Here is a 22,846-nt window from a genome sequence, read left to right on the forward strand (position 1 = left end):
CTTAGGCTTCCAGGGGGCGTCTCCGGGGGGGAGTGGCCATAGACCGCCTTCCTGCCTCCATTCCTAGCCGTGCGACTGACCTTACAGCTCTTCCAGTTCGTACATGTAGACGGAATGAGGGAAATGGACGATGGCCATTGGGTAAATACCTTATAATTGTTGCAGCCAAGATCCCTGGCTGGATCTGAAGTTCAATAACGGGAAACCTCATTTAGAATGGAATGGGGAGGCCGGCAGGGAAAGCTCTGCACCCTAGGACTTCTGGTCAATTGCAGGCCCAACAGGAAGTCCAGGGCCTCGCAAGTCCACAGTGTGTTAGCCACTACTGCGCAGGCCCAGCAAGAGGAAGTTTTTCCCTTGCCCCACAACAGCGCAGCCAATGAGAGGCAGCCACAGCCCAGCCAATGAGAAGCCACCACACCTGGCACGGCCGAGGTAGGGCAGCGGACTTTTTGTTTAGAAGAGCCCCTGGCAAGTTCCTCTTTCTTCTGTAAGATAATATCCCTCTCCCTTGTTCTGCAAATTTCCCAATGGTTTTGCCGTCCTTAGTTCGCCTGTCCGTCCCAGGTTACAGTGCTCTGCCATTCCTGTTTTCACTGGTAAAATAACTGTCAGTTTTATTTTTTAAGGTTAACAGATCTAACAATTAGTGGGGGGAAAGATGAGAAACAGGTTATTTCTGTAGCCTCAAAGTACTTTCCCCCAAGATAGTTATTCGTTATAAAGGGAAAAGTAGTAATTTTACAACGAAGACACGTCTTTAGCCCAGTGATCTAAGTTAAGGGCGCCAGTGAGGCCGCAACGTGGAGCCGCTCACAGGGTGCACCGAGAAGGGCATTTTCAGTGGCGCCTCTAGCCTTCCTGCCCCACATGCATGACTTCAATCTAATTATAAGCAAATGTCAGACAGAATCCGAAGCTGAGGGCCATTCCACAAGGTAACTGGGCAGTACTCCTAAAAAAAAAAAAAAAAAAAAAAAGGCTGAGGAACCATCACAGGATGGGGAGACCAGGACAACAAAACACGATGCGGGCTCCTGGATTGGCTCCTTGTCTTAGTTCAGTCTGTTCTAACAAACACAGCGCAATCTGGCGGCCTATAAAGAAACACATGCTTATCTCTCAGGGTTCTGGAGGCCGGAAGTTCAAGATCAAGGCACCGGTAGGTAGATTTGGCGTCAGGTGAGGCCCACCTCCTGGTTCGGAGGCAGCTCACTGCTCATATTCTCAGGGTCCTCGGTCCTCCCAGGGCGCAAGGGGCAGGGCGCTCTCTGGGGCGTCTCTTGTGGGGGTGCTCATCCCATCCCGGGGGCTCCACCCTCTTGACCTAACCTCCTCCCGGAGGCCCCACCTCCTAACACCGTCACCCTGGGCATCAGCTTTCACCATATGAATTTTGGAGGGACAGGTTCGTGCATAACAATCCTGGACCAGGGAAATGGCCTCTACACATTACATAACAGGATTGTATTGATGCTCATTTCCTGATGGAACCATGGTTACCTAAGATGTTCACATGAGGGGAAGCTGGGTGGAGGGCATCTAGGAACTCGGTACTATTTCTGCAACTTTTTTGTCAGCCTAACGTTATTTCAGAATAAACTGAAAAGAAAATAGTCCCTCTCTCATGGGGTTGTCAGGCTAATTAACAGAACATGCAGGTGACATTTTTTACAAGGACTCTGAATCGTAGCTTCCCCCCCCCAATTTTTTTGGTCATACATGGCTTGAGTTTCCGAGGAAGCACCACAGTGGTGAGGGCCAGAGGGTCCAGGATTAAATTCGTTTCCCCGGTCCTTCCTGACTTGAGAGAACAGAATCCAGAAAGAAAATCTCACAGGTTGCCCCTAAGCTGAGCTCGAGTGCCAACTTTCGGGGCCTCGAGAGGGTGAAGGCCATTTTCAGGGAATGGGCAGCCTGGCCTGACTTGGGGATACCTGTTTGCTTGAAGACATCTCTTTCTCCTTGCAGCTGCCTGCTCTGGACCCTTTGAGAGGAAATCGGCTCCAGAAACCAGATGATCACAGTCTTGCTGTGTTTCACAGAGCATGTTCCGGTTCCGTTGATGTCTTCCCCATTACCTCCCCTGCTGTGTTTGACCTTCAGCCCCTCACTGTGAAGGATTCAGTTAGCGGCCATGTGCCGTTGCTAACAAGATACTTCAACTGTGTGCTGTTTGAGTCTCCTACCGAAGAGAGGTAGGTTGGCGCGTGCGTGTTTTCCTTTTTGCCTAAAAAAAAAAAAAAAAAAAAAAAAAAGCAAAAAAAAAAAAACCCCACATACTGGAGAGATTGAAAGAAAAAATAAACATGATTCCAGAGATCCTGCTTTTTAATCATGACATGAACTCTGGCGGTCCTTAAGGAAACCATTCGATGACACAAATGTCAGTGGACATCTCTCTCTCTGCTCAGGACCCCATCAATGGGGTGGGTGTGGACATAACCGGGATGCACGGAGGAGCTCCTTTCTGGGGAACAAACAGTTTTGTATTATGATTGGGGTGTTGGCTACAGGAATCGATGCGGGCGACAGAAAGGAAAAGACTCTCACCAGCCAGCACACATAAAAGCTGATAAAATCCAAATCAGGAATAGAGTCTAGTTAATTGCACCGCACTCGTGTCAGTTTCCTGATTTTGACAATGGCCCAGGGTTAGGTAAGATGTGAGCTGGATGGAGGGTACCTGGGATTCTCTGTACTATTTTCACAACTTCCTGTGTGTCCAGAGTTAAAGTTTTTGTGTGTTTTTGTTTTCTGTGTGCGTTGAAACACCACAAACCTGTTAGGCAAGTGACAAACCGGGAAAGAGCTTCGACCAGCAGGACACAGGCTTTCGTGTCCATCACGTGTGGGTTCCTGCCAGTTAGGGAAGACAGGAGCTTTTCCAGCAGGAAAGCAAGCCAGCCCGTTCACAGGCAACCTGAGACAGTACCGGGCACCCTCCCGCTGACGGATCCCCCGCCAGGGGTGGAGAAGAGTGGCCCACGTATCAGCCTGGAAGAAACAGATGCCTCTCCCTGCCACCTCCGCGACCGAGACTTTCGGCCAGCGGACACTTGTCCTCTTGTAGCTGGCCTTCACCCATCCCTCCTTCCTGTTGGCACCCCACTGACACTTCCGGGCTTCACTGTCAGGGTGGGAATGTGACGGACTGGAGTTTGGCCAATGGATGCTGTCTCACGACAATCTTGAGTACTGACTGTGGGAGGCAGGGGTAGAAGTTTCCGACGAAGAGTTCCTGCTTTGAGACAAATGCAGGCTTCCAGCTGTGAAGGCTCCTGGAGCACGCCCAGTGTCCTTTCCCACCGGTTCTGTCATTCTGTGACTTGTGACCAGTCCCCTCCTTCACTTTAAGTGAAAGACTACTTGTTCCCAGGACTGATTTTTTAAAACATTCACTGGCTGAGCTTCCTATCTGCAAAACACACGGAGATCGACAACACAGTTCAGTTTGCAACATGGATGACAAGGGACTGATTTCCTTCATATATAAAGAGTGTCCACACATCGTTGAGGCCAACAGATCAAAAGAAAGGTGGGCAAATGGTCACTAGTAAACAAGTATCTTAAAACATGAAAATATTGCCGCAGATAAAATTACAGTGAGATGCCACACCTCACGGGCAAAGATAAAAAAATAATTGATAACAGGTGGTTCTGGTGAAGAAATGGAGACACGGGCGTACTTCACCCTTATTGGAAAAGTTTACATTGAGGTGTTCTCTTTGGAAGGCAATTCGGCAATACTCGAAACTAAAATCGAATAGGCCTTTGGATAGTTCTAGGAAGTTACCCCTATAAACTCAAACATATGCCCAAAATATGTACAAGACTGTTAACAGTTATCACTTATACTAAGGGCTGGCCAACCACAGCCTGGGGGTTAAATCTGGTCAGCTGCCTGGTTTCTTAAAGAAGGTTTTATTGGCACGCAGCCAAACCCACACATTTACATATTGTCTGTGGCTGCTCTGGGGCCAGGAGAGCAGAGTAGTTGTACAGTCTGGCCTGCAAAGCCGAAAATATTTACTCTCTGGCCTTTTACAGAGGAAGTCTGTTGACCCCTGATTTATACGGATTCAAAAAGCCCGGAATAACCTGTTATCCCTTGATAGGTGCCTGGCAAAATAAATTACGGCACGTTCATAAGCAGGAATAGAATACAGGTATTAAAAAATAGAGACTGGGATGTGATTCCCTGTCTGGAGCGAAGGCATCTTTCCTCTATATATGCTTTTGCACTCAAGTTTTATTATACTTTTTAAGCCATTAAAAATAAAAGCGGGGCTTCCCGAAGTATGGAGAGGGTGAAGGCGCAAGGAGAGGTCATCCTGCTGTTAGGAACTCGTGTACCAGAGTGCCACCTGCTCAGGCAGCCTCCCCTCTCCCTGGGTCAGGGCTGCTGGGTCAGACGTGAGGGGAACGGCCTGCCCTCCTGGGTCGGCATTTCCCGATGCCCCAACCGCGGAGTCAAGCCTCTGGACAAACACAGGCACCAGAGGAAGTGAAGGCGGCCAGGGCAGCGTGACCGCCAGAAGGACTTGCACCTTGGCTGACGCTGTGGCCCCGAGGAAGCCTGTGGGCTGGACCAGGCCGGCCGTGACATCCTGGGCTGGGTCCCTAGGCGACTTGCAGTGGCTGCATCAGGACCCCGCGGCTGTCCTCGACGGGACCAGTCTGATGGGGGCGGGGCACCCTCCAGCCCGGGCAGCTCGCGGCTCCGTCGCCTCCCGGGACCCGCCCAGGCAGAGGCACAGCCATCAGCGGCCCCGGGGCTGGGAAGGAACCTTAGGCAGGTGGCAGCGCGTCCGTCCGGAATTGTTTAATGAGTCTACTTCTTACACGCATAATTATAAAAGAATAAGAATCGACAAAAATATTTTCTTTCCATAATATGTAGAGGTGGTTCGTTTCCGGTGGGGGTTTTCGTTTGTGTGTGTGGTTTTTGTTGTTTTTTTGTGTTTTTTTTTTTGCTGCTTTTGTTTTCCTTTTCGCCCGCCCCCGGCAGGAGTCTTGGCGGGGAGGGGAGGGGAGGGGGAAGGCGAACCCTGAGGCGGGGACGGCTCCGTCCCAAGCCCGGAGCCCCCGGTCTGCGCGCGCTTCAGAGCCGGGCAGGAGGCTCCCCGCTCCGGGCCGGGAGAGGACGGGAGCCCGCCCGGGGCTGGCGGCGGACCCCATCCCCGGTTTAGGCACCCTCTGCTCTGCTCGGTCTCTTAAATAGTCGTCAGAAGCGCTCCCCCCCCCCCAACAGAACGCGACATGAGGTGGGCGGGGCTGGAAGGCAAGGCAGTCGCATGCTTCGGTGGCGGCCGGCGCGCTGCGGGCCGGGGCCGGGGCCCGGGACCGGGTGGGGAGGCCCCGCGACGGAGGCCCGGTCCCCCCAGGGTCTTCGCCCCCCTCCACACCCCCCGCCCCGTGCGCGGCGGAGTCGGGGCTCCCGGACAGCGTGGAGAGGAGGGGATGGCTTGAGGACGCGCCTCTGGGACGCGGGCCTCATCGCGCCGTCCTGGCCACCGCGAAGCAGCAGGCAAAACAGCCAGGAGCATTAAAACCATGAGAAAAGGCGCGGGGGCGGCGAAGGCGGAGGCCGCGGGGCGGGGCTGGCCAGCGGGGGCGGCGGGAGGAGGCGCCGAGTGGAGGGGCCTTCGGGGGCCACTCGGCCCCTCCCGCCCGCTCCCCCTGCGGTGGCGGCGGAGGCGGCGGCGGCGGCGGCGGCGGCGAAGCCACTTGTGCTCTGAATGTGCAGGCCCCGGGGCGCGGGGCTCAGAGGTACTCCTGTAGAAAGTGCAGCAGCGTGACTTCATAGTGCTCGCCGGACTCGGGGCAGCGGATGCTGTGTCTCTCGTTGGGGTAGATCTGGGGGGACAGAGGAGGCAGGGCTGGTGGCACGGAGGGACTCTGCCCCAGGTGCTGACCCACCCCGGCATCCTGTGTTCCCCGCTCCGGCCCTGGGCTCCTGGGGGGTCGTGGAGACGAAAGAGCAGGTACCCTGGGCTCGCGGACCTGGGTTCCAATCCCCCTCCGCCACCCACGTGCTGTGCAACCCTGGGCCCCTAACGAGCTCCCTGACGGCAGCCCCACCCCCAAAATAAACCGGAAGAAGAACTAGGGCCTTTCTCTGCAGGTCCTTTCAAGGGCTCGCCAAGCTCCAGGCTCCACCGGCCGAGCATCTGCCCCCAAGCTAGGAGCTGCCCCCCAAACCTGGGGACACAGAGGGGCGCTGCAGCAGGTCTCAGGGACACTTGCTGCTGTCCACTGGGGCCACTTCGACTTCACCGGAAGGCCACATTAGGACTGCACGTGCCGAGGCCCCCAGGACAGGCCTCCGGCCCCAGGCCTTGTCTTACCACCCGAGGGGGCATTATCCCCACAGGGGGCAGTGACATGTTGGTGCCAAGGGCCACACCTAAGGAATCACCCGGTCCTTGAGACGTGGTGGAGCTGACATCCAGGCCCTAGGGTGGACGGCGACAGGCCTTCGGGCCTTGCTTCTGACCACGAAATGAGGGCCCTGGCACTCGAACAGGCCTCAGACCATGGGGATTCACGGGACAGCTTTGAAACCTGCTCCAGACTCTCCCAAAGTACCCAACCCTGGTGTCAAGTGGGACAGGGCTGGCTGGTGTCAGGGCCGGGGGCCTGTTCCTCACGTCTTCCTGCCCACAAGGCAGGTTTGTGAACCGAACTATCCTTTCCTCTCCAGGCCCATGGCCACTGCCCCAGCTCACTACCCTAGAATATGTCCAAGTGCCCAGGGGTCCCCCCTCCTCCTCCCTTGCCTTCTTTAATCCATCCCTGGATGAAGCCCGACTCTGATCATACTGTCCCCAGCTCAGAGCTCCGCAAGGACCTGCCAGCCTGACATCAAGACCTGCCTCCCCAGTCCCGTTGCCCCTACGTCCTCCCAGGCCTCACTCCTTCCACACTTTGGGCACCAGCACTGCCTGTGACAGACCCTTCACACCAGCCTGGGTCCTGGCTGCCTGGTCACTTCTTCCTCCTCTTGGCTGTGAGGGCAGGGAGAGGGGTCTGTGCACTCCCCGCTGTGCCCCGGGCCTGGCCTGGGACAAGTGTGATGTGTGAACAAGGAGGGCCCCACCAGGCTCCCAGCCAACTGTGAAACAAAAGGGGGGTGCGTTCCACCTCCTTCACAAGCTGCCAGGCTCCCATCCCCAGTGGAGTGTCTCAGCTCGCCTCCAGCTTCTCCCGGGGAGGCAGGGTACAGGACTACGGGCCCACCTGTGTGCTCAACGCTCTCCCGAGAGAACCCATTTGGCCCTCGTAGCCTCACCTACGGCCACACACGGAAGCCATCCCAGCCACCCGGCTCAGGGTCTCACGCTCAGAAAGGATGTGTGAGGGGGCACCTGGGCGGCTCAGTCAGTTAAGCGTCCACCTTTGATTTCCACTTGGGTCATGATTTCCCAGTCGTGAGATCAAGCCCCGCACCGGGTTCCTCGCTGACGGTGAAGCCTGCTTGAGATTCTCTCTCTCCCCCGTCCCTTCCCTGCTTGTGTGTACGTGTGTGTGCACTCTCTCTCTCAAAAAAAAAAAAAAAAAAAAAAAAAGACAGTTGAGGTTTCATCCTGGCCCTGCCTCACCCTGATGTGCAGCTGCCTCTGGTCTGTTTGTGTGGCGTGTGTGCGGCTGGGGGGGCCTCCCAAGAGTGAGCTCTGCCTGCCCTCCGGCCCTGTCTGGAAAGGCATGCCCAGCCACAGGTCCCTATGGCCCGTCCCCACTGCCCTGTGGCCCTCAGTTTCCCCATCTGTTGAACTGGCAACACGGCACTCCCCGAGGACAGGGCGCGTGGAGGCATCTGGGGGTGGCAGCCTGTGATAAAATCTGTCCCTCTCACCTCCCCAACTCCTCCTGAGTCTACCAGGCCTCCCACTCGCTCAGCCGGCCCCTTTCCTGCTGGGACAACGGCCTATGGCTCACGTCCCTCTGGTTCCCATGGGCCCCTGTCCACAAGGCAGCCAGAGGCTGGGCACTCCGGAAGCTGGCTGACACCTCTCCCCACCCTTTGATCAAAATCCAGCCGAGGCCCCGCCTCCACCACTGAAGCCCCGCCCCTCACCTCCAACCCCCGCCTGGCCCCTTATAAGCCGCGGAAGCCTGCTGCCCCAAACCCCACCCCTCGCCAGAGGGGCCGCCCTCTGCCCCGCCTTGGCCCCAACTCCTCTCCTGCTCCCTCCATCCACCCTGGTCTTTCGCCCCCGCGCTGCTGTCTCTGACAGCGTCCTGAGCCTGGTGTCTGCCCACCGCCCCCACCGCCCCACCAGGCTGAATCCCATCCCTACTCTCTAGCACCCTCAAACGTCCCCTCCTGGGGGAGCGCTTCTCTGAGCCCAGTCACACACAGACGCTTTCAGCACCCTGTACCGTTTCTCGGTTCCAGATAAAATGGCGTGTGAGCGAGGATTTTCAGAACACCGGCCTCTCTCCACCAGGCTGGGCTGGGGTGGGTCTGGCCTGTCCCCTCGGCGTGCCCGGCACTGAGGGCAGCGTGGCCCCGGGCACCATCAGTGATCAGTAGTGACCGCTGAATGGATGCGGGGGACACGGGGCCTGGGGAAGGTTGGAGGAGGCCATTTGGGGGGAGGGGCCACCCACCTGGAGCTGGTAAGGTTTTCCGGCTCGGATCAGCTGGGAGACGAGGAAGTTTGTGTGGAAAAAGTGCACGTTCTCATCCAGGAAGCCGTGCAGGATCAGCAGGCGGTTGGGCCTGGAAGACAAGGCTGAGTGAGGGTCTGGTGGGACCCTCTTCACACACTCGGCCCCAGGGGCGGCCAGGAGAGCGCGAGGGCACCGGGGGCACAGGTGGGTCTGGAGACTCCCTCGCCTCCTTCCGGGCAAGGAGGGGCACGGGTGTGTGGGCTCTCCGTGTGGAATGCCCTGAGCTACGGGGAAGTTTTTAGAGCAGTGCTGCCCCACGGTGCTGTGGGACGATGGAATGTTCTAGACTTGCCCTACCGAATGCGGTTATCACAGTCATCACCACATGTGGCTCCCGAGCACTTAAAATGTGGCAAGAGTGGCCAAGGAACAGTAGTTTGTTGGCTTGTTTTTTTAAGTGGATTTTAAAAACTAACTTATTGAAGTGAAGTTCACATAACCTAAAAATACCTCATTTTAAACTGAACGATTCAGGGGCATTTGGCGCATTCCCAGCGTTGTGTGACTGCCACCTGCATCCAGTTCTGGCAAAGCCCCCCCCCCCGCCCAACCCGGCCTCCCACAACCACCAATCTGCCTCGATGGAGTTATTCGTTCGGTGGCTGTGGACAAACGCGAGCTTAGATTCAGTGGCCACATACGGCTCCTGGCTTCCGTACTGGGCGGCACAGGCCCAGAGCACTGGGGTTCCAGCTTGGCTGTCCCCAGGGAGCCCGGACCACACTCCAGACCGAGGAGAGCAGCCTCACCGGGACAGGGGGCCCAGGTGGGGTCAGCCTGCTTGGAGTGCCCGGCACTAAGGCGTGGGCCCAGGGCAGCCGTTCACCAGACAGAGCCCCACCAGAAGGTGGCGACACAGTTCCTTCCTTCAGAGAAAGGCCACTAGCAAAGCGTGACTCGGTGCGTCTAAGCCGGTCCCACGGACCCGGATGTTACAACCACGTGGACTTATGTCCTGAACCACCGCACGTCAAGTCCCACAGAACAGAGACCGATCAGGTTCAAGACCGACCGATGGCCCCACAGCGGGACACGTGCTTGGGGAGGGAGGGAGGCCCGCGTGTGCAAGGCAGTGGGACTCTAGGGCCTTCTTGCCATCATTCTGAGGGTAGGGCCGAGGTCTCCTCCCTCCAAGAGCACCCGGGTGCCCACCTGCCTCGGTAGGCAGCAAGCAGGGAGGCCCTCAAGGGGGCGGGAGGCGCCAATGCGGGAGGCACCGTGGACACCCAGCTTCGTGGAGGACCGGCCTGGGGCGGCCTCCCGGACACAGAAATGGCAGGGGCCGGGGAGGGGTGGTGGGAGAGAAAGCGGGGGGGGGGGGGGGGGGGGCCTTGGTGACCCAGAAGGCTGGAGCGGGCGGGGCCTTACTCATTGGGCAGCTTCTCCACGTGCAGAGCCACAGAACCCGCCTCGTAGCCGAGCTGGTTGTTCTCCGGGACGTCCATGTAGCGCTCAGTGTAGCCGGTGTCGTAGGCCATCCAGACTGTGACCGGGGCACCCGCGATGGCCACCTGAAGGCCACAGTGGACAGAGTGGGGTTGGAGAGACAGAGAGGGGCGGGGGGAGGGAGAGGGAGAGAAGAGAGAGAGAGAGAGAGAGAGAGAGAGGAGAGGAGAGGAGAGGAGACACACACACGCACAGGTCAGGTCTCGGGAGCCCTCGCTCGCCTGCCGGCTGTCCCGGGGCCTCCCCCGAAGGACGTGAGGAACGGGCATGCACGGGGGGACTGGAGGGGGGGGGCCCTCAGACCGTGCGCCCCCGTGGATCGTGGGTCGAGCGCCGTCGAGGGAGGGCGGGTGAGCTGAACGAGTACGTTCAGGCCGGGATCGGCCCCTCCCCGGTCCCACCGCCTTCCTGCCTCCTCCTCCTCCTCATCGCCGCCCCGCGGTGCCCTGTCAGCGCCGCCGGCCTGGGGGCCCCTCCCCCGACGCTCTTCACACCATGCCCCACCTCTGCCCATCCGAGGCCGGGGTCCCGGGCTCAGCCTCCCACAGAGAGCTGCTGGTGGGGTTTTGTGCAGCCGGATGCCATCCTGGGGTCAGCAGTGGCGGGCAATGAGGAGGGGGGCTCGGCCCCACGGGGCTGCTGCAGGGAGAAACAGCCACGTGGCAAGGCCCCTGCCGAGATGCCTCTCCAGGGGGGGCGGGTTCCGAGGGGCACGGGAGGGTGCCAGCAAACGGGGGGGGGGGGACGGTGCGGCACCCACCTTGAACACTTGGGGCTTATGGATCAGCCCCATGAGCGAGAGGAAGCCTCCGTACGACCACCCGTGGATGGCAACCCGGCTCAGGTCGACGAAGCCGTACTTCTCGGCCACGAACTGCAAGCCCTCGACCTGGTCCTCGATCTCCACCTGGCCCTGAGGGATGAGGCCGGGCACCTCTCAGAGGACTCCTCCCGCACGTGCGCCCCGCCGTCCCGCCTCCGTCCCTCGTGGACCAGAGACGGGTCTCTGGAAGCTACCCCTCTCTCCAGACCCTGTTCGAACCCGCTCTCTGGGGTGGCGGCCAGACCGGCCCGGCGCCAGCCCTGCCCTGCCTCTGCCTGGCTGGCTCTGGGAAAGCCACATCCGTTCTCTGGGCCTCTGTCTCCTAATCCCTAAAACAGGATGTCGGCGTGATAGGGCCCATTTCACAGCGGGCACAGAGAGGGAACGGGACGCTGAGGGTGCTGCACTCAGAGGCTGCCACCTGCTAAGGGCTCGGTGAACATCACCTTCATCATCTCCGTCACCGTCACCACCGCCATCATGCCCATCATCATTCCCATCCTCTCATTCCTCATCACCACCACCGCCATCATTCCTGTCTTCACCACCGCCGTCCCCATCATCGCCACCATCATCGCTGCCATCGACAGCACCGTCATCACCACCACCATTATCATTCTCGTCATCATCACCACCGCCGCCGTCACCATCAGTACCGCTTCTACAGCCACCAGCCCCCGGCTGGTCCAGCCCTTGGGACGTCCTGCCGGTGGGGCCCGTGCTGATGTGTCTGGCTCATCTGGGCCTCGGGCGCCAGGCGGGATGTGCGCACACCTGGCTCCCGTGGGGTGCCGCTCAAAGGACAGCACCAAAGCGGACATCTTCCTCGGCTCCAAAAGGCTGCCCTGCTTATTCCTGGCATCCCAGCCAGGCCCGCCCTCGGGGAGGGGCCCCGGGGCCGCCCCCACCCCCCAGGGCTCCCCTCACCACGCAGAAAGGCCCGGAGAGACCGCGAAGAGACGTTACCATTTGGTTTTTCAGGGCTCCTTCGAACCGAAGCCCCCGCTGACACGAGCCCCTGCCATCGATCACGACCACGGCATAGCCCAGGGATGCCAGCGTGTTGAGCCGCAAATACTTGATGCCTTTGAAGGAGTTGTTTACCAGCTGCACCTGTGAGGGGAAGGCGAGGCGGGGCCATGGAGCTTTGGACAAGCGGAGAGGCACCCAGTGCGTGACACCAAGCGGGAGGGGCCGGATGGGCCAGAGGCCGGTGGGACGGGGCCGGGGGGGTCTCACAGCCTCATCGAGGCTCCTGTACTTTGCCGTGCAGGCTGCGGACGGCCCTGGAGGGGTTCTAGCCACGGGGGAGCGGGTCAGACGGGCCCACTCTGCCCCAAGCCCGTGCTCAGGAAAACAGAAGGGAAAGGCCCGCTCAGGCTCCCTCCTCGGCCGGGGCCTCTGCCGCTGGCCTTCCCTGGAATTACTCCCTGATTTCTTGAGCCACAGTCTGCCCTCTTTCTAGCCCGCAGTTCCCTCTAAGAAAACAGACGAGAGCTGTCGTGCCAGACAGCCGTGTTCCCTGAGTCACTTGCCTTCATCCAGTTCCTCGTTTTGGCCCTACTGACGTCCGGAGCCTTATCGGTCTCCGTCACGGGGGGCCATGTCAGGGGCCGCGGGGTGTTGACTGACCCAGGCCCCCACCCCCAGCTGTGATGACTACAAATGTCCCTAGACATCGCCAAATATCCCCTGGGGGACGGAACACCCCCGGGCGAGAACTGCTGTCTTAGGTGGACCCCAATTCCAACCCGGCCACCTGGGCCTGTCTTGTCCCCTTGTTGGAGAACTGGGCCCAGGGCCACCTCTGTCCCCAAGCTGGTGACCAGGGGTGAGAGGGGGTCACTGCTGGGCAGGTGGGCCAGAAGGACACATGGGTGTTAGCGGGGTTTCCCAGAGGGACAAGGGACCATCAGCAGGCGGAAGGGGAAGGGGGGCTGCATGGGAGGGTGGGGTGTGCAGAGACCCAAGGATCCCGTGTAGCCACTGGGGACGGGGCCTCCGTGCACTAAGCCTTCTTTGGCCTGGCGGGTGCCCGGGTCCTGGCACGAAGGAAGGGGGGGTGTGGGGAGCAGGGCTGGCACCCACCTGGGGGCCTCCATATACAAAGAGGACAGTGGGGTGCTTCTTTCCTGGCTGCACGGCGTGTGGCTTGTAGATCATGCCGTAGAGCCGCACGTCCGACCGCGTGTGGAAATGGAAGATTTCGGGGGGCACGTAATCCGGGGGGCAGCCTGCAGAGACACAGCGGCTATGGCTCCTCGGGCCGGGGGCGCCCGCGAAGCACTCTGGCCGAAACCCACGCTCCACTGGCCGGCCCTCGGCTGCAGAGGGCGCCTTCTGTGCTTCCTGACAGTTTAAGTGACAATCCGAGGGCCCGAGGGGACTCCGGTCCCGGGAGTGTGCCCGGGGTACAGCCCCCCGACACCCGCTCATCTGGCCTCCTGTGGGGGTGTCAACGCCACCCCTGGGATCTGAGTAGCAGCCAGTTTTAATCGTCTGCTTCTCTGACTTTCACCTTTGGTTTTGCAAAGCAACACTGGTTTTCCAATCATGACAGTGAGGCAAAATCTTTTAAGCTTATCTCGCAAGTTTATTTAGGTGGCAGGTAGAGGAAGGCAAATTTAAAAAGAAAAACGAGTCAACTGTAAGGTAGGTTGGGGGCTGGCAACTGCTCCGTGTAAAGGGTCAGATGGTTAAGTATTCTTGTCTCCGTGTCTTAACTACACAGCTTTGCTGTTGCGGCCCTAACGTGGTACCTAAGTGACCGGGAGCAGCCAGACCTGGCTCCCGGGCCACGGCGTGCCGACTTCTCATAGAGACGGTCTACAAACATGGCAAGATCGGGAGTTTTGGGACATGGTGCCTCGGTCCACCCGCCTGCAAGCCCGGGGCCGGGACACCTGACTTCCCGCTGCTGTCCCCACTGCTGTGCCGTGTGTCCCGGTAGGACCCATCCTCCCCTGGGTGTCCCCGTCGGTGAAACTGGGACCAGAGTCCCTGCTCTGTCACGTCCGTGGTGATGTGGGGCGCGTCACGGACCGAGCTGGTCCCAGAGCGTGACGATGTAACAAGATGCTTTCCAGCCCACAAACACCAGGGATTCTCATTACCTAGAACGTTCTGGAAATCTAGCAGACGGCAGCTCTGGGGTCAGGCAAGGGTGTCTTTTTTAGCGAGTGATTCCCGTGTGCCAGGTGAGGTACGGAAGATTAAGGCCTTCTTCCTAGGGACCGCCTGCCATCGTGTCATTTCACAGAGAAGGGACACATCTGAGGGAGCCTGACCGCCTTGCCTAGATTCCACAGCCAGCATTGGGCTCTGGGGCCACCCTGCGGGCTCCCGGGCAAACCGGCAAGATGCCTCGTGTCCCCCGGGGCCGTGCTCGCGCCCCCGCCCCCGGCGCCACCACACACAAAGGCATCGGGACGTGTGCCCTGCACAGGTGCCCTCGGAGACAGCTGCCCACGGGTGAGGACGCCCGCACAGGGCCTACCCGTGTGTGGCAGCTGGTCGTGAGCGGAATCTGCGCCCTGTGCTGTGTCGTCCTTAACTGCAGCACAGAAATGAGACGCTGTCCAGGTGGCAGGCCCCACGGGACAGTCAGGGCCACCGGTAATGCCCAATGAGGAGCTCTCAGGGCTCCGGGGAGGGGCCAGCAGGCAAGGCCCTGGGCCCCTCGTGGCCTCGAGGCTGCCGGGACGGCCCCCTCTCATCGGTGTTACTTGAGAGGGTCGCATCCCATTTCACAGATGGGCAAGCCGAGGCTCCTGGCGGGGGTGGGGGCCTCGGTCAAGGTCCCCGGGGATGTGGGGCTACTCACTGGCCGCCTCCATCATGCTGGCCCAGAACCGGGGCTGCTTGTGCAGAGGGTCGTCGTCGGGGCCGCTCAGCTTATAGACGTGCACGCAGGGCGGTGTGCCCACACTGCTGTAGTGGCTGATGAACATGTCGAAGTTCTGTAGGCGGGACGGGGCGCTGAGCACTGCATGACACCAGCATCCTTCCCTGCCCCCCATCACCCACCAACCTATTTGCTGTCTTTGCCCTGGGTACTCACTTGTTTAAGCTTCAAACTCCTCTCCCCCCACGAGAGGGGAGCTATTACTGGCACCCCCATTTCACAGGTAAGCAAACTGAGGCCAAGAGGAATCGGTCTCTGGCCAAGGGCACACCCCCACCCCCACCCCCCCGTGGTAACTGATGGACCCAGGGTCACACCCAGATCCTTCCGATGCCAGAGCGTGCTCACGTCGCTGGCTCTACAGCCGGCAAACTACCAAACGCTTGCCCTGGACTGGAAGTAGCCCTGTGCACGTTCACGGCCTGACTTTCTAGGACGTTCCCACAGGCTAAGGGGGTGGGGCAGTAATGCTGCCATCTAGCATGTCGGGGGGAGTGCCCACCTGGCTGACTTTCTAGAACGTTCCCACAGGCTAAGGCGGGGGGGCAAGGATGGTGCCATCAGGCACGTCGGGGGAGTGCCCACCTGGCTCATGGAGCAGCTGTGGGAGAAGCCGGGTGTGGTGAGGCGCACGATCTCGCCCGCAGACTCATAGCTGACCACGTACAGGTGGTGCTCCAGGGGCGTGTCCTTCGTACCTTGGAAGTACACCAGCTTCGTCTCCTCGTTGACCCAGATCTGTGGGGACACAGGGGCTCCTCGTGAAGCAGCCCCAGGCCGGACCCTGAACTTCCCAGGCCTTTGCTCCCGCAGTGGCTGGGGGAGGGGGCCGATGCCCGGCGAAGAGACCCAGGCTCTTCTCCCTGCCCCCACAGGGAGGGCCCAGAGTTCTGGGGATGGGAGACTCGCCCTCTCCCCAGTTTCTTTAGCCCACCAGCTGGAGAAGAGCTTTCGGACAGCGACCTCGCTAAGCTCGCCGGGTGTCCTCTGGGAGGACTTGAAGTCGGAATGCCAACCTCAGACAGAGACGCAGAAGCAGAGGGCACAGGGCCTGGGACAGGGGCTGAGGGAGGGGCTGGCCTTGCCTGAGGGCCCCCCAGTCCCCAAGCCTGGTCCCCCAAGGGGTCAGCCCGCCCTTTGGACCCAGGTGCTCAGGGTGAAGAAGTGGGCCCCCCCCCGCCCCCGCCTGCTTCCTGGGTGAACGCCCATCAGACTCCAGTGTGACGTTGACATGGTGAGGCCTCCGGGGAAAGCAGGAAACAACCCCGCGACCTGGTAACACGGAGGCAAAACCCTTAAAAAAGTGTGTCCTCTGATGCAGCAAGTATGTTCCCGGAACTGTTCCAGAGGGCTTTGCTGTGTTCTTAATACTAAAAAAAGACAACAACTCGAACATCCCCGAGTACAGATCGCTTTCAAAATTATGGCACAATGCTCCGTGGCCACGTAAAACCGTATTTTCTAAAACAAACAAAAAACAACAAAAAACACCCTGCGTAGCCCCTAAAACGATGTCCTGTGGAGCCGTGTGCAAACAGAAAAGATCTGCCGGGGTTTCCACCGTGGTCGGTCACCTCCGAGGGGAAGAGGTTACGGGGAGTCTGGGGTGAGGCAAGTGAGGGGATTCGCAGACGCAGGGTCACTCGGAACGGTTCAGTCCGCACAACAAACACGACGTATCCATTGTCCCCATCCTTTCAAAACAAATGCACGTTTTCTAGAAACACAGGGCGTCGTTGGAAAACCCCCAGGCACCTGCAGTCATTCGCCGGTTTTGTCACAGGGCCACGTGACACGAGGCACATGAAGGGGGCGCTCGGGACCCTCCCAGGTCCCCAAACAGCACAGGCGGCACAGACCCTCCGGAAGGGACGCGAGAGGCCCTCCCTTCCCTTTGTAAGTTTTAAACGCTGCTGTGTCGTCAACCATACTTCAGTTAAAAATAACATCAAGTGTTGCCACGGCTTTTTTTTTTTTTTTTTTTTGCTTTTTTTAAATTTCTGGGTAAAAACCCAGGCGAGCAAACACCGTAATGCCCCCAGCGGCAGAGGAAAGGGAGAATCCTGGCTGGTGGGTCCGCCAGACGCTGTGCCGGGGGCTTCCGGCTCAAGTCCCATCGGGGGACATCCGGCGATGTCCGGGGACCTCTGTGGTTGTCACACCTGGGGCGGCTGGGGCTGGGGAGGCTGCTGATGCCCCACGGCGCTCGGGACGCCCCGCTGGGGGCAGAGACTCTGCTGTAAACGCGAGCAGACCAGAGCTCTCTGATGGTCCCATTTCACAGACGACGAACTGAGTGTTAGCTCCCGGCTGCCGAGAGGCAGGAGGCACCTCTTCGCGTGCATCGACCGTAGCAGAGCCAATGAGGCACCCGACCTCCTGGCACCTGACCCTCCGACCTCGCCTCGCAAGTCAGAGCGGGGTGTGAAATCTGACAGAATCAGGACCGCACGTACCACGTGGCGTCCCCACAGGCTTCCTTCCAACAATCCACAGGGGCGTCCTTCCAAGTCAGTGGAGGGGTCCGCGGGCGGGGGAGGTCATGCTCTAATCAACGCCCGTGTCTAAGGGACCTGGACCTATCCACGTCACTGCTCGCTTGCTCACTCAAGTGCTCACTAACCACTGCGGCTGCACGGACAGCCCTGTGAGGCACACACGTGTGCTAACACCTCTCACGTCTGCTTTTGGTCCAGGAGGCACTTATGCTGGTGTGAAGGGACACAGGAAGTCTGATTAAGAGCTCTCTCCACTGAAAGGCCCGGGTGGCTCAGTCGTTGAGCATCCGACTTTGGCTCGGGTCATGATCTCACGGTTCGTGGGTTCGAGCCCCGCGTCGGGCTCTGCGCTGATGGCATGGAGCCGGCCTCGGATTCTCTCCCTCTCTGTCCCTGCCCCTAACCCACTCTTGCTTGCTCTCTCTCACTCTCAAACTAAATAAACTTATAAAAAACTTAAAAATAAATAAAACGTAAAAGCTGGGGCACCTGGGTGGCCCAGTCAGTTAAGCGTCCGACTTCGACTCAGGTCATGATTTCACGGTTCATGAGTTCAAGCCCCGCGTCGGGCTCTGTGCTGACGGCTCGGAGGCTGGAGCCTGCTTCGGATTCTGCGTCTCCCTGTCTCTCTGCCCCTCCCCCACCTCTGTGTGCTCACGCACGCGCGCGCTCTCTCTCTCTCGCCCAAAAATAAAATAAAACACTAAAACAAACACTAAAAAAAAAAAGAGGTTTCTCCATAATATTTGGAATTTTGTAGAACTGGACCCAGGTGAAGATTTGGTCAGAGGCAAGTCCTGCCACGTCCTTACGATGGCCAGAAGCTGCAGGACAAGTGTCCCATAAGCTGCTCTCCCAGGGAGAGGTGGTCTCATGGAGCGGGGGAAGGCTAACGGGATGCAACAGGTGCACAGAGCAGCCCCCGATTCCCGGACCGGGGCTGTCTCCGGCTGGCCGGAAGCGGAGCCCCGCGGCCCTGGGCCCGCGGGAGCCGTGGACGGAGCCGTGGACGGAGCTGGGCGGAGCAGAGCAGGAGGAGGACGCAGCCAGGAGGGAAGAGAGAAGCCACAGGCACACGGGGTCGGCAGGGCAGCTGAAGCGTGCGCACGCGTGTGTCTAGGCACGTGTGTGTATACAAGCGTGCGTGCAGGGTGGGCGGGGAGGGTTGCAAAGAGATTCTGGTACCTTGGAGCCGTGCCTTGCCAAAACCTCCCACTCGCCGCTAGTCAGCGCGATCTCCTCCTTGATGGGGCACTTAAATTCATCTGCAAGTAAGGAGAGGAAGAGGTGAAAGGGGCCCAGGAAGCCGTGAAGGGGACGCAAAGGCACTGAGGCCAAACTCCACCGGAGCCCAGGCGGCCGGGGCCAGGAGGGAGGAGGGAGGCGAGGCCGAGCCAGCCGAGCCTGGGACATGGTAAGGTGCGGGGCCAGTGCAGGGTGCTGGCACCTCCCGGGGGAAACCAGACCTCTGCGTTTTTACCGGAAGCACCGATTTTAGAACCCGGCACGGGCCAAACCAGCGACTTCTGGACTCTCGTCCGGTGACCTCTCAGAATGTGTTAGGTTTTTGAGAACGAGATCTTGATTAGAACACTTGGGCTGAGCAAAGGCTCAGCTGAGATCCTATGACAGACCTTTGGGGTTTTTGTTGTTTTGGTAGATCTCACTTTTGAATTTCCATCAGGTAAATAACTACGGATGCTAGTAGGCACGCGTTACAAATTTATTAAGACGGTTTACGAGTGGCGGCGGTTTCATGCCGTGCCCGCCTGACAGAGGCCCGGCAGACATCGACTCCTGCTGCAGAGATCTGGGCCCAGAGATTGGTCACAGCTGGATCTGGGAGGGAGGGACGCTCCTCCCGCGGTCCCCGCTCGCGGAGGCTGGACACGGCTGACTTTTCGCGCCTTCAGATCCTTACCGGAGCCCGTCCGGCGTCGGGCCTGCAGGGAGCGGGTGCAGGGCGGGGAGCGGAACCTCTCGTGGCCGCCGTTGGAGCCCCGCCCCTTGGGGAAGGACCCGGCGCACCCGCTGACGGCTGGCCATGCGCCGCCCTCCCGGCTGCCACATCCTCTCAGCCTTCCGGGTTCAAGGCCATACTTCTCAGTGGAGGGGCTGCCCACCACACCTGCTCGGCCCTCTCTCGCGGGACCCTCTGCCGCGAAGGGCCCCTCGTGCGGCCTGGACGCACTGCCCCAGCCGGCATCCCACTTCTGGCTGGCGCCCCAGGCTCCTGACCTTCCCTCCTCTTCCCCAGGCGCCCCGATGGCAACTTTCAAGAACTCATGCCTTCTGGTCCAAGGTGACCGAGGTCTCGACTTCTCGGCTACCCAACGGGCGCCTAGCAGGCACGAGCCACGCGATGGTAAGCGCGAGCTGGGGACCAGGTGGGCCGCACGGGGTGGGAGGGAGAGCCGGCGTGCCCACTGCAAAGGCAGGAGGTCCCTGAGGGGCACCTGCCACGAGCTCCACCCAGCGACCACCACAGGCAGGAATGAGGCTGTTCCAAGCGAAGGCTCCCGAGCTCACATCAGGTGGTGGCGGCCAAGTCACAGGGACACGCGGCGGGAAAGCCCAAGAGCAGTGAGCCACAGGAAGCCCGCCTTCGGGATGGCCTAGCCAGCCCGTGCTGTGTTGCACCCCGGGTGACAGCAGTGACACGTCCCCGAGACAGCAGCCACTCCTCTGTCGCCGTCTTACTCGAGGCCCATCAGTTCGAGGCTTCGCCTGTTCCTGACGCTCGGGCGTGGCTCCCCGGACACCACACGCTCTCAGGCCTCCGTTCCCTGTGCGGGAGCTGACTCTACACTGGGGGACACTGGGCGACGTCGGGGCCGTCTGGGGCCGTCACGAGGGGGGCTCCTGGCACTGAGTGGGGGGGGAGGGGGGGGTCAGGGATGCCGCTCAGCCCCCAACAGAGCCTACGACGTCCCCGCTGAGGACCACCCGGCCCAGCGTCCGCAGCGGCCGGGGGTGGGGTGCCGGAGGGGCTCTGGCTGGCTCTCAGCCCACGCTGCTTCCCCACCCCGTCCCGGGGCCGAGATGCCATCTGCGGGAGGACCCCCGCATACCCGCTGCGGGTATCCTTCGGCTCCCTGGGACTCCGGGCACGCAGACCTGCCCACACAGCACGTCCGCTCCCGGGCACTGACGTGAACACATCCAAACCCCAACTGGACGTTTCTCTCCTCAATCTGTCCCTCCCACACTCTTTCTGTCTCACGCCGACACTCCAAAAACCTTCCGGTTTCTCTCTCAGACCCTCCATCCAATCCACCGGCAGACTGCTGACTCAGAGGTCAAAGTGCATCTGGGATCGAATCCGCCTGGGTTGGCCCAGCCGGCTGCCCTGACCCATCCTGGCTACACTCCACACAGCAACCCCAGGAACCGCTTAAACTGATGTGAGGTCAGTGGTAAAAGCCCGAGTCCTCCCTGAGGCCCCCACAAGGCCCCAAGGCCCGGTGCAAAGTGCCCTGGCCCCTCTCCTCCCTCTTCTCCTCCCTCCCTCCCCCAGCTCACTCTTCTCCAGCCACACGGGCCTCCTTGCTGTGTGTCCACCGGGCCAGGCAGCTGCTGCCCCAGGACCTCTGCACAGGCTGTGCCCTCCACCTGGAATGATCTGTGTGGCTGCCTCGGCCACCTGTTCCGGGTCTCTGCGCGTGACCCGTCGGCAGAGACGTCCCTCCGACCCCCCCGCTAGAAAGAAGGCCCCTCACTCTCTAACCTCCTGTCCCGCTGCACGTGCTCCCACACTCACCCCGAGGTAAGGTCTTCACTTGTTTTTGGATGACTGCCCACCCTCCTCCACTAGAGAGTTCCACACGAGCAGGGATTTTCCTTTCTCTCTTTAGATTCACACCCCTGGCACCTAGAGCAGGGGTCAGCCGCTTTTCCCATCAGGGGCCAAACAGCACGTTTTCAGCGATGCAAGACGTATGTCACACTGCCGCCACCCTACTCAACTCTGTCATCGCGGCATGAGATCAGCCACAGACAGCCTGTAAATGAATAAGCGCGGCCGTGTGCCAATAAAACTTTATTTGCGAAAACGGGCAGTGGGCCGGATTTGATCTGTGGCCGCGGTATGCCCGCCCCTGGTGTGCGAAGGGCCTGGCACGTGGTCGGCGCTGAATACACGCTACCGACCGGATGAACAGACGGTCGGCTGCGAGAACCCCTGCCAGGCCGCCCCTGCCAGGCCTCGAAAGATGTTCCAGAGCGGCTGGCTTTCTGACTCCTCCCACCCCCGCCCCTTCGCGGACCGCTCACGCTCAGGGGGCGGGTCAGTCGGGCTTTGCTCACCTTCCCCGGGGCTGAAGGGCTCACTCCAGTCGTAGCCTCCGGGCTTTAAGATGGCGGTGACCTTGTACAAGTGGCAGAAGCCGGTCTTGCACTCGTTGGCACGGAGGAAGCAGAGCTCGCCCTCTCCCTCGGACTGGGGGAACGGGTAGAAGATGTCATGAACCTGTCGGGGCAGAAGACGGAACGTGCGTCAGGAGGTGGGCCGCCGCCGCGTGGCCAGGCGTCCGTGCGTCCGTCGTCCGTGCGTCCATCCGTGGAAGGCGACCTCGGCCCGCTGCCCCGCCCCTGCCCCGCCCCCGCCCCGCCCAGCCGGGGATCTGGGGGCCCGGGCGGGGCGCAACACCCGGCGTCTCCCCACGCTTACGTTGATCCACACGTCGGTGACCTCCTCGTATACCACGTGCGGCTGGACATTCCTGGGCACCGCTCTGGCCAAGGCCACCCGTTCCTGCTCATCCTCGGTGGCGGGGATGAACAGGGCCGGGGGGAGGAGGACAAGCTGGAGCCGCTGCTGGGGCCGGTCCAGGAACATAGCCCAGGCACTGAGAGGGCGACAAGAGAGAGCGGCCGGAGGCCTCAGGGCCCAGCGGGGGAAGCCGGGTGACAGACGCCTCCCTTTCCGAACGCGTGGCCTCACAACCACCCTTCCTCTGGCGGCCTTGCCTACACTCGACCGAGTAACCCGGTAGCACACAAAGGCTTCTCCTTATAGCACAGGCCGTCCGGAGAAGATGGGGGGGGGGGGGGCGGCGACAGAACTCTAACTCAACCATTCTGGAAACATCGCATGTCATTAGGACTCAGAGCAGCGTTTCGAAGATGTCTGCAATTTCTGCCAAATCCTCAGCCCACATTCATTATTCTTTATTTCCTGTTTTGCTCTGAATGGACATTGTACTTTTGTGTGTGTGTGTGTGTGTGTGTTAATAAATTGTTCATCCCGTCAAACAACCTGAGTCCTTAAGGACTTGGGATAGAGGCAGGCAAACGTCAACTTAAGAAAGACAAAATCCCGTTGGAGGTGGGGACACCTGGCTGGCTCAGTCGGTGGAAGGGTCGTGAATTCGAGCCCCGCGTTGGTGTAGGTATCACTTAAAAATCACGTTTGGGAGCTACTCTATCATTATGTTCTGTCCTCAAAACAACTGTTTTGAAATAAAACTTCTCAAAACTGGGGGGAAAAAAGTTCTC

At 60.0% G+C, this 22,846-nt stretch overlaps 2 protein-coding genes across 19 annotated transcripts in view; one reads left to right on the plus strand and one right to left on the minus strand.

Annotated features, from left to right (window-relative positions):
• The first annotated feature begins 6 nt into the window (after positions 1-6).
• LOC102902301 lies at positions 7-22,620 on the plus strand. 9 transcript variants are annotated; one of them, XR_002148166.3, is made up of 6 exons: positions 297-435; positions 1,972-2,198; positions 19,608-19,715; positions 20,610-20,759; positions 20,920-21,116; positions 21,205-22,620. XR_002148166.3 is itself a non-coding variant. In XM_019815870.3 (4 exons), the coding sequence occupies exons 1-4, from the start codon at positions 405-407 to the stop codon at positions 20,701-20,703; spliced, it is 486 nt and encodes a 161-aa protein (XP_019671429.3). In that variant the 3' UTR covers positions 20,704-22,620. The 9 variants fall into 9 exon arrangements, 5 of the variants coding, with proteins under 5 accessions (XP_006928344.3, XP_019671429.3, XP_019671432.3 ...); XR_439628.5 differs by having other exon boundaries at positions 20,610-21,116; XM_019815870.3 differs by lacking the exon at positions 19,608-19,715 and adding an exon at positions 1,084-1,162 and having other exon boundaries at positions 405-490; positions 20,610-22,620.
• The window catches only part of DPP9 (dipeptidyl peptidase 9), a 40,733-nt gene continuing 22,121 nt past the window's right edge, over positions 4,235-22,846 (minus strand). For 7 of the 10 annotated variants that reach the window (XM_023250867.2, XM_045044107.1, XM_023250871.2 and 4 more), the window contains 11 exons: positions 22,020-22,197; positions 21,656-21,818; positions 18,536-18,615; positions 15,438-15,590; positions 14,772-14,907; positions 13,037-13,182; positions 11,915-12,061; positions 10,886-11,038; positions 10,048-10,190; positions 8,617-8,728; positions 4,235-5,859 (listed from right to left, as the gene is read on the minus strand). In XM_023250867.2, the coding sequence (XP_023106635.1) occupies positions 5,767-5,859; positions 8,617-8,728; positions 10,048-10,190; positions 10,886-11,038; positions 11,915-12,061; positions 13,037-13,182; positions 14,772-14,907; positions 15,438-15,590; positions 18,536-18,615; positions 21,656-21,818; positions 22,020-22,197 (1,504 nt within the window). In that variant the 3' untranslated portion in view covers positions 4,235-5,766. Of the gene's footprint in view, positions 5,860-8,616; positions 8,729-10,047; positions 10,191-10,629; positions 10,765-10,885; positions 11,039-11,914; positions 12,062-13,036; positions 13,183-14,771; positions 14,908-15,437; positions 15,591-18,535; positions 18,616-21,655; positions 21,819-22,019; positions 22,198-22,846 lie in introns of those variants that run through there. The other 3 variants (XM_045044138.1, XM_045044135.1, XR_006589297.1) reach the window with 3 other exon arrangements.

Source organism: Felis catus, chromosome A2 (genome assembly GCF_018350175.1).
Source record: "Felis catus isolate Fca126 chromosome A2, F.catus_Fca126_mat1.0, whole genome shotgun sequence".
In the NCBI taxonomy this organism is placed as follows: Eukaryota; Metazoa; Chordata; class Mammalia; order Carnivora; family Felidae; genus Felis; species Felis catus.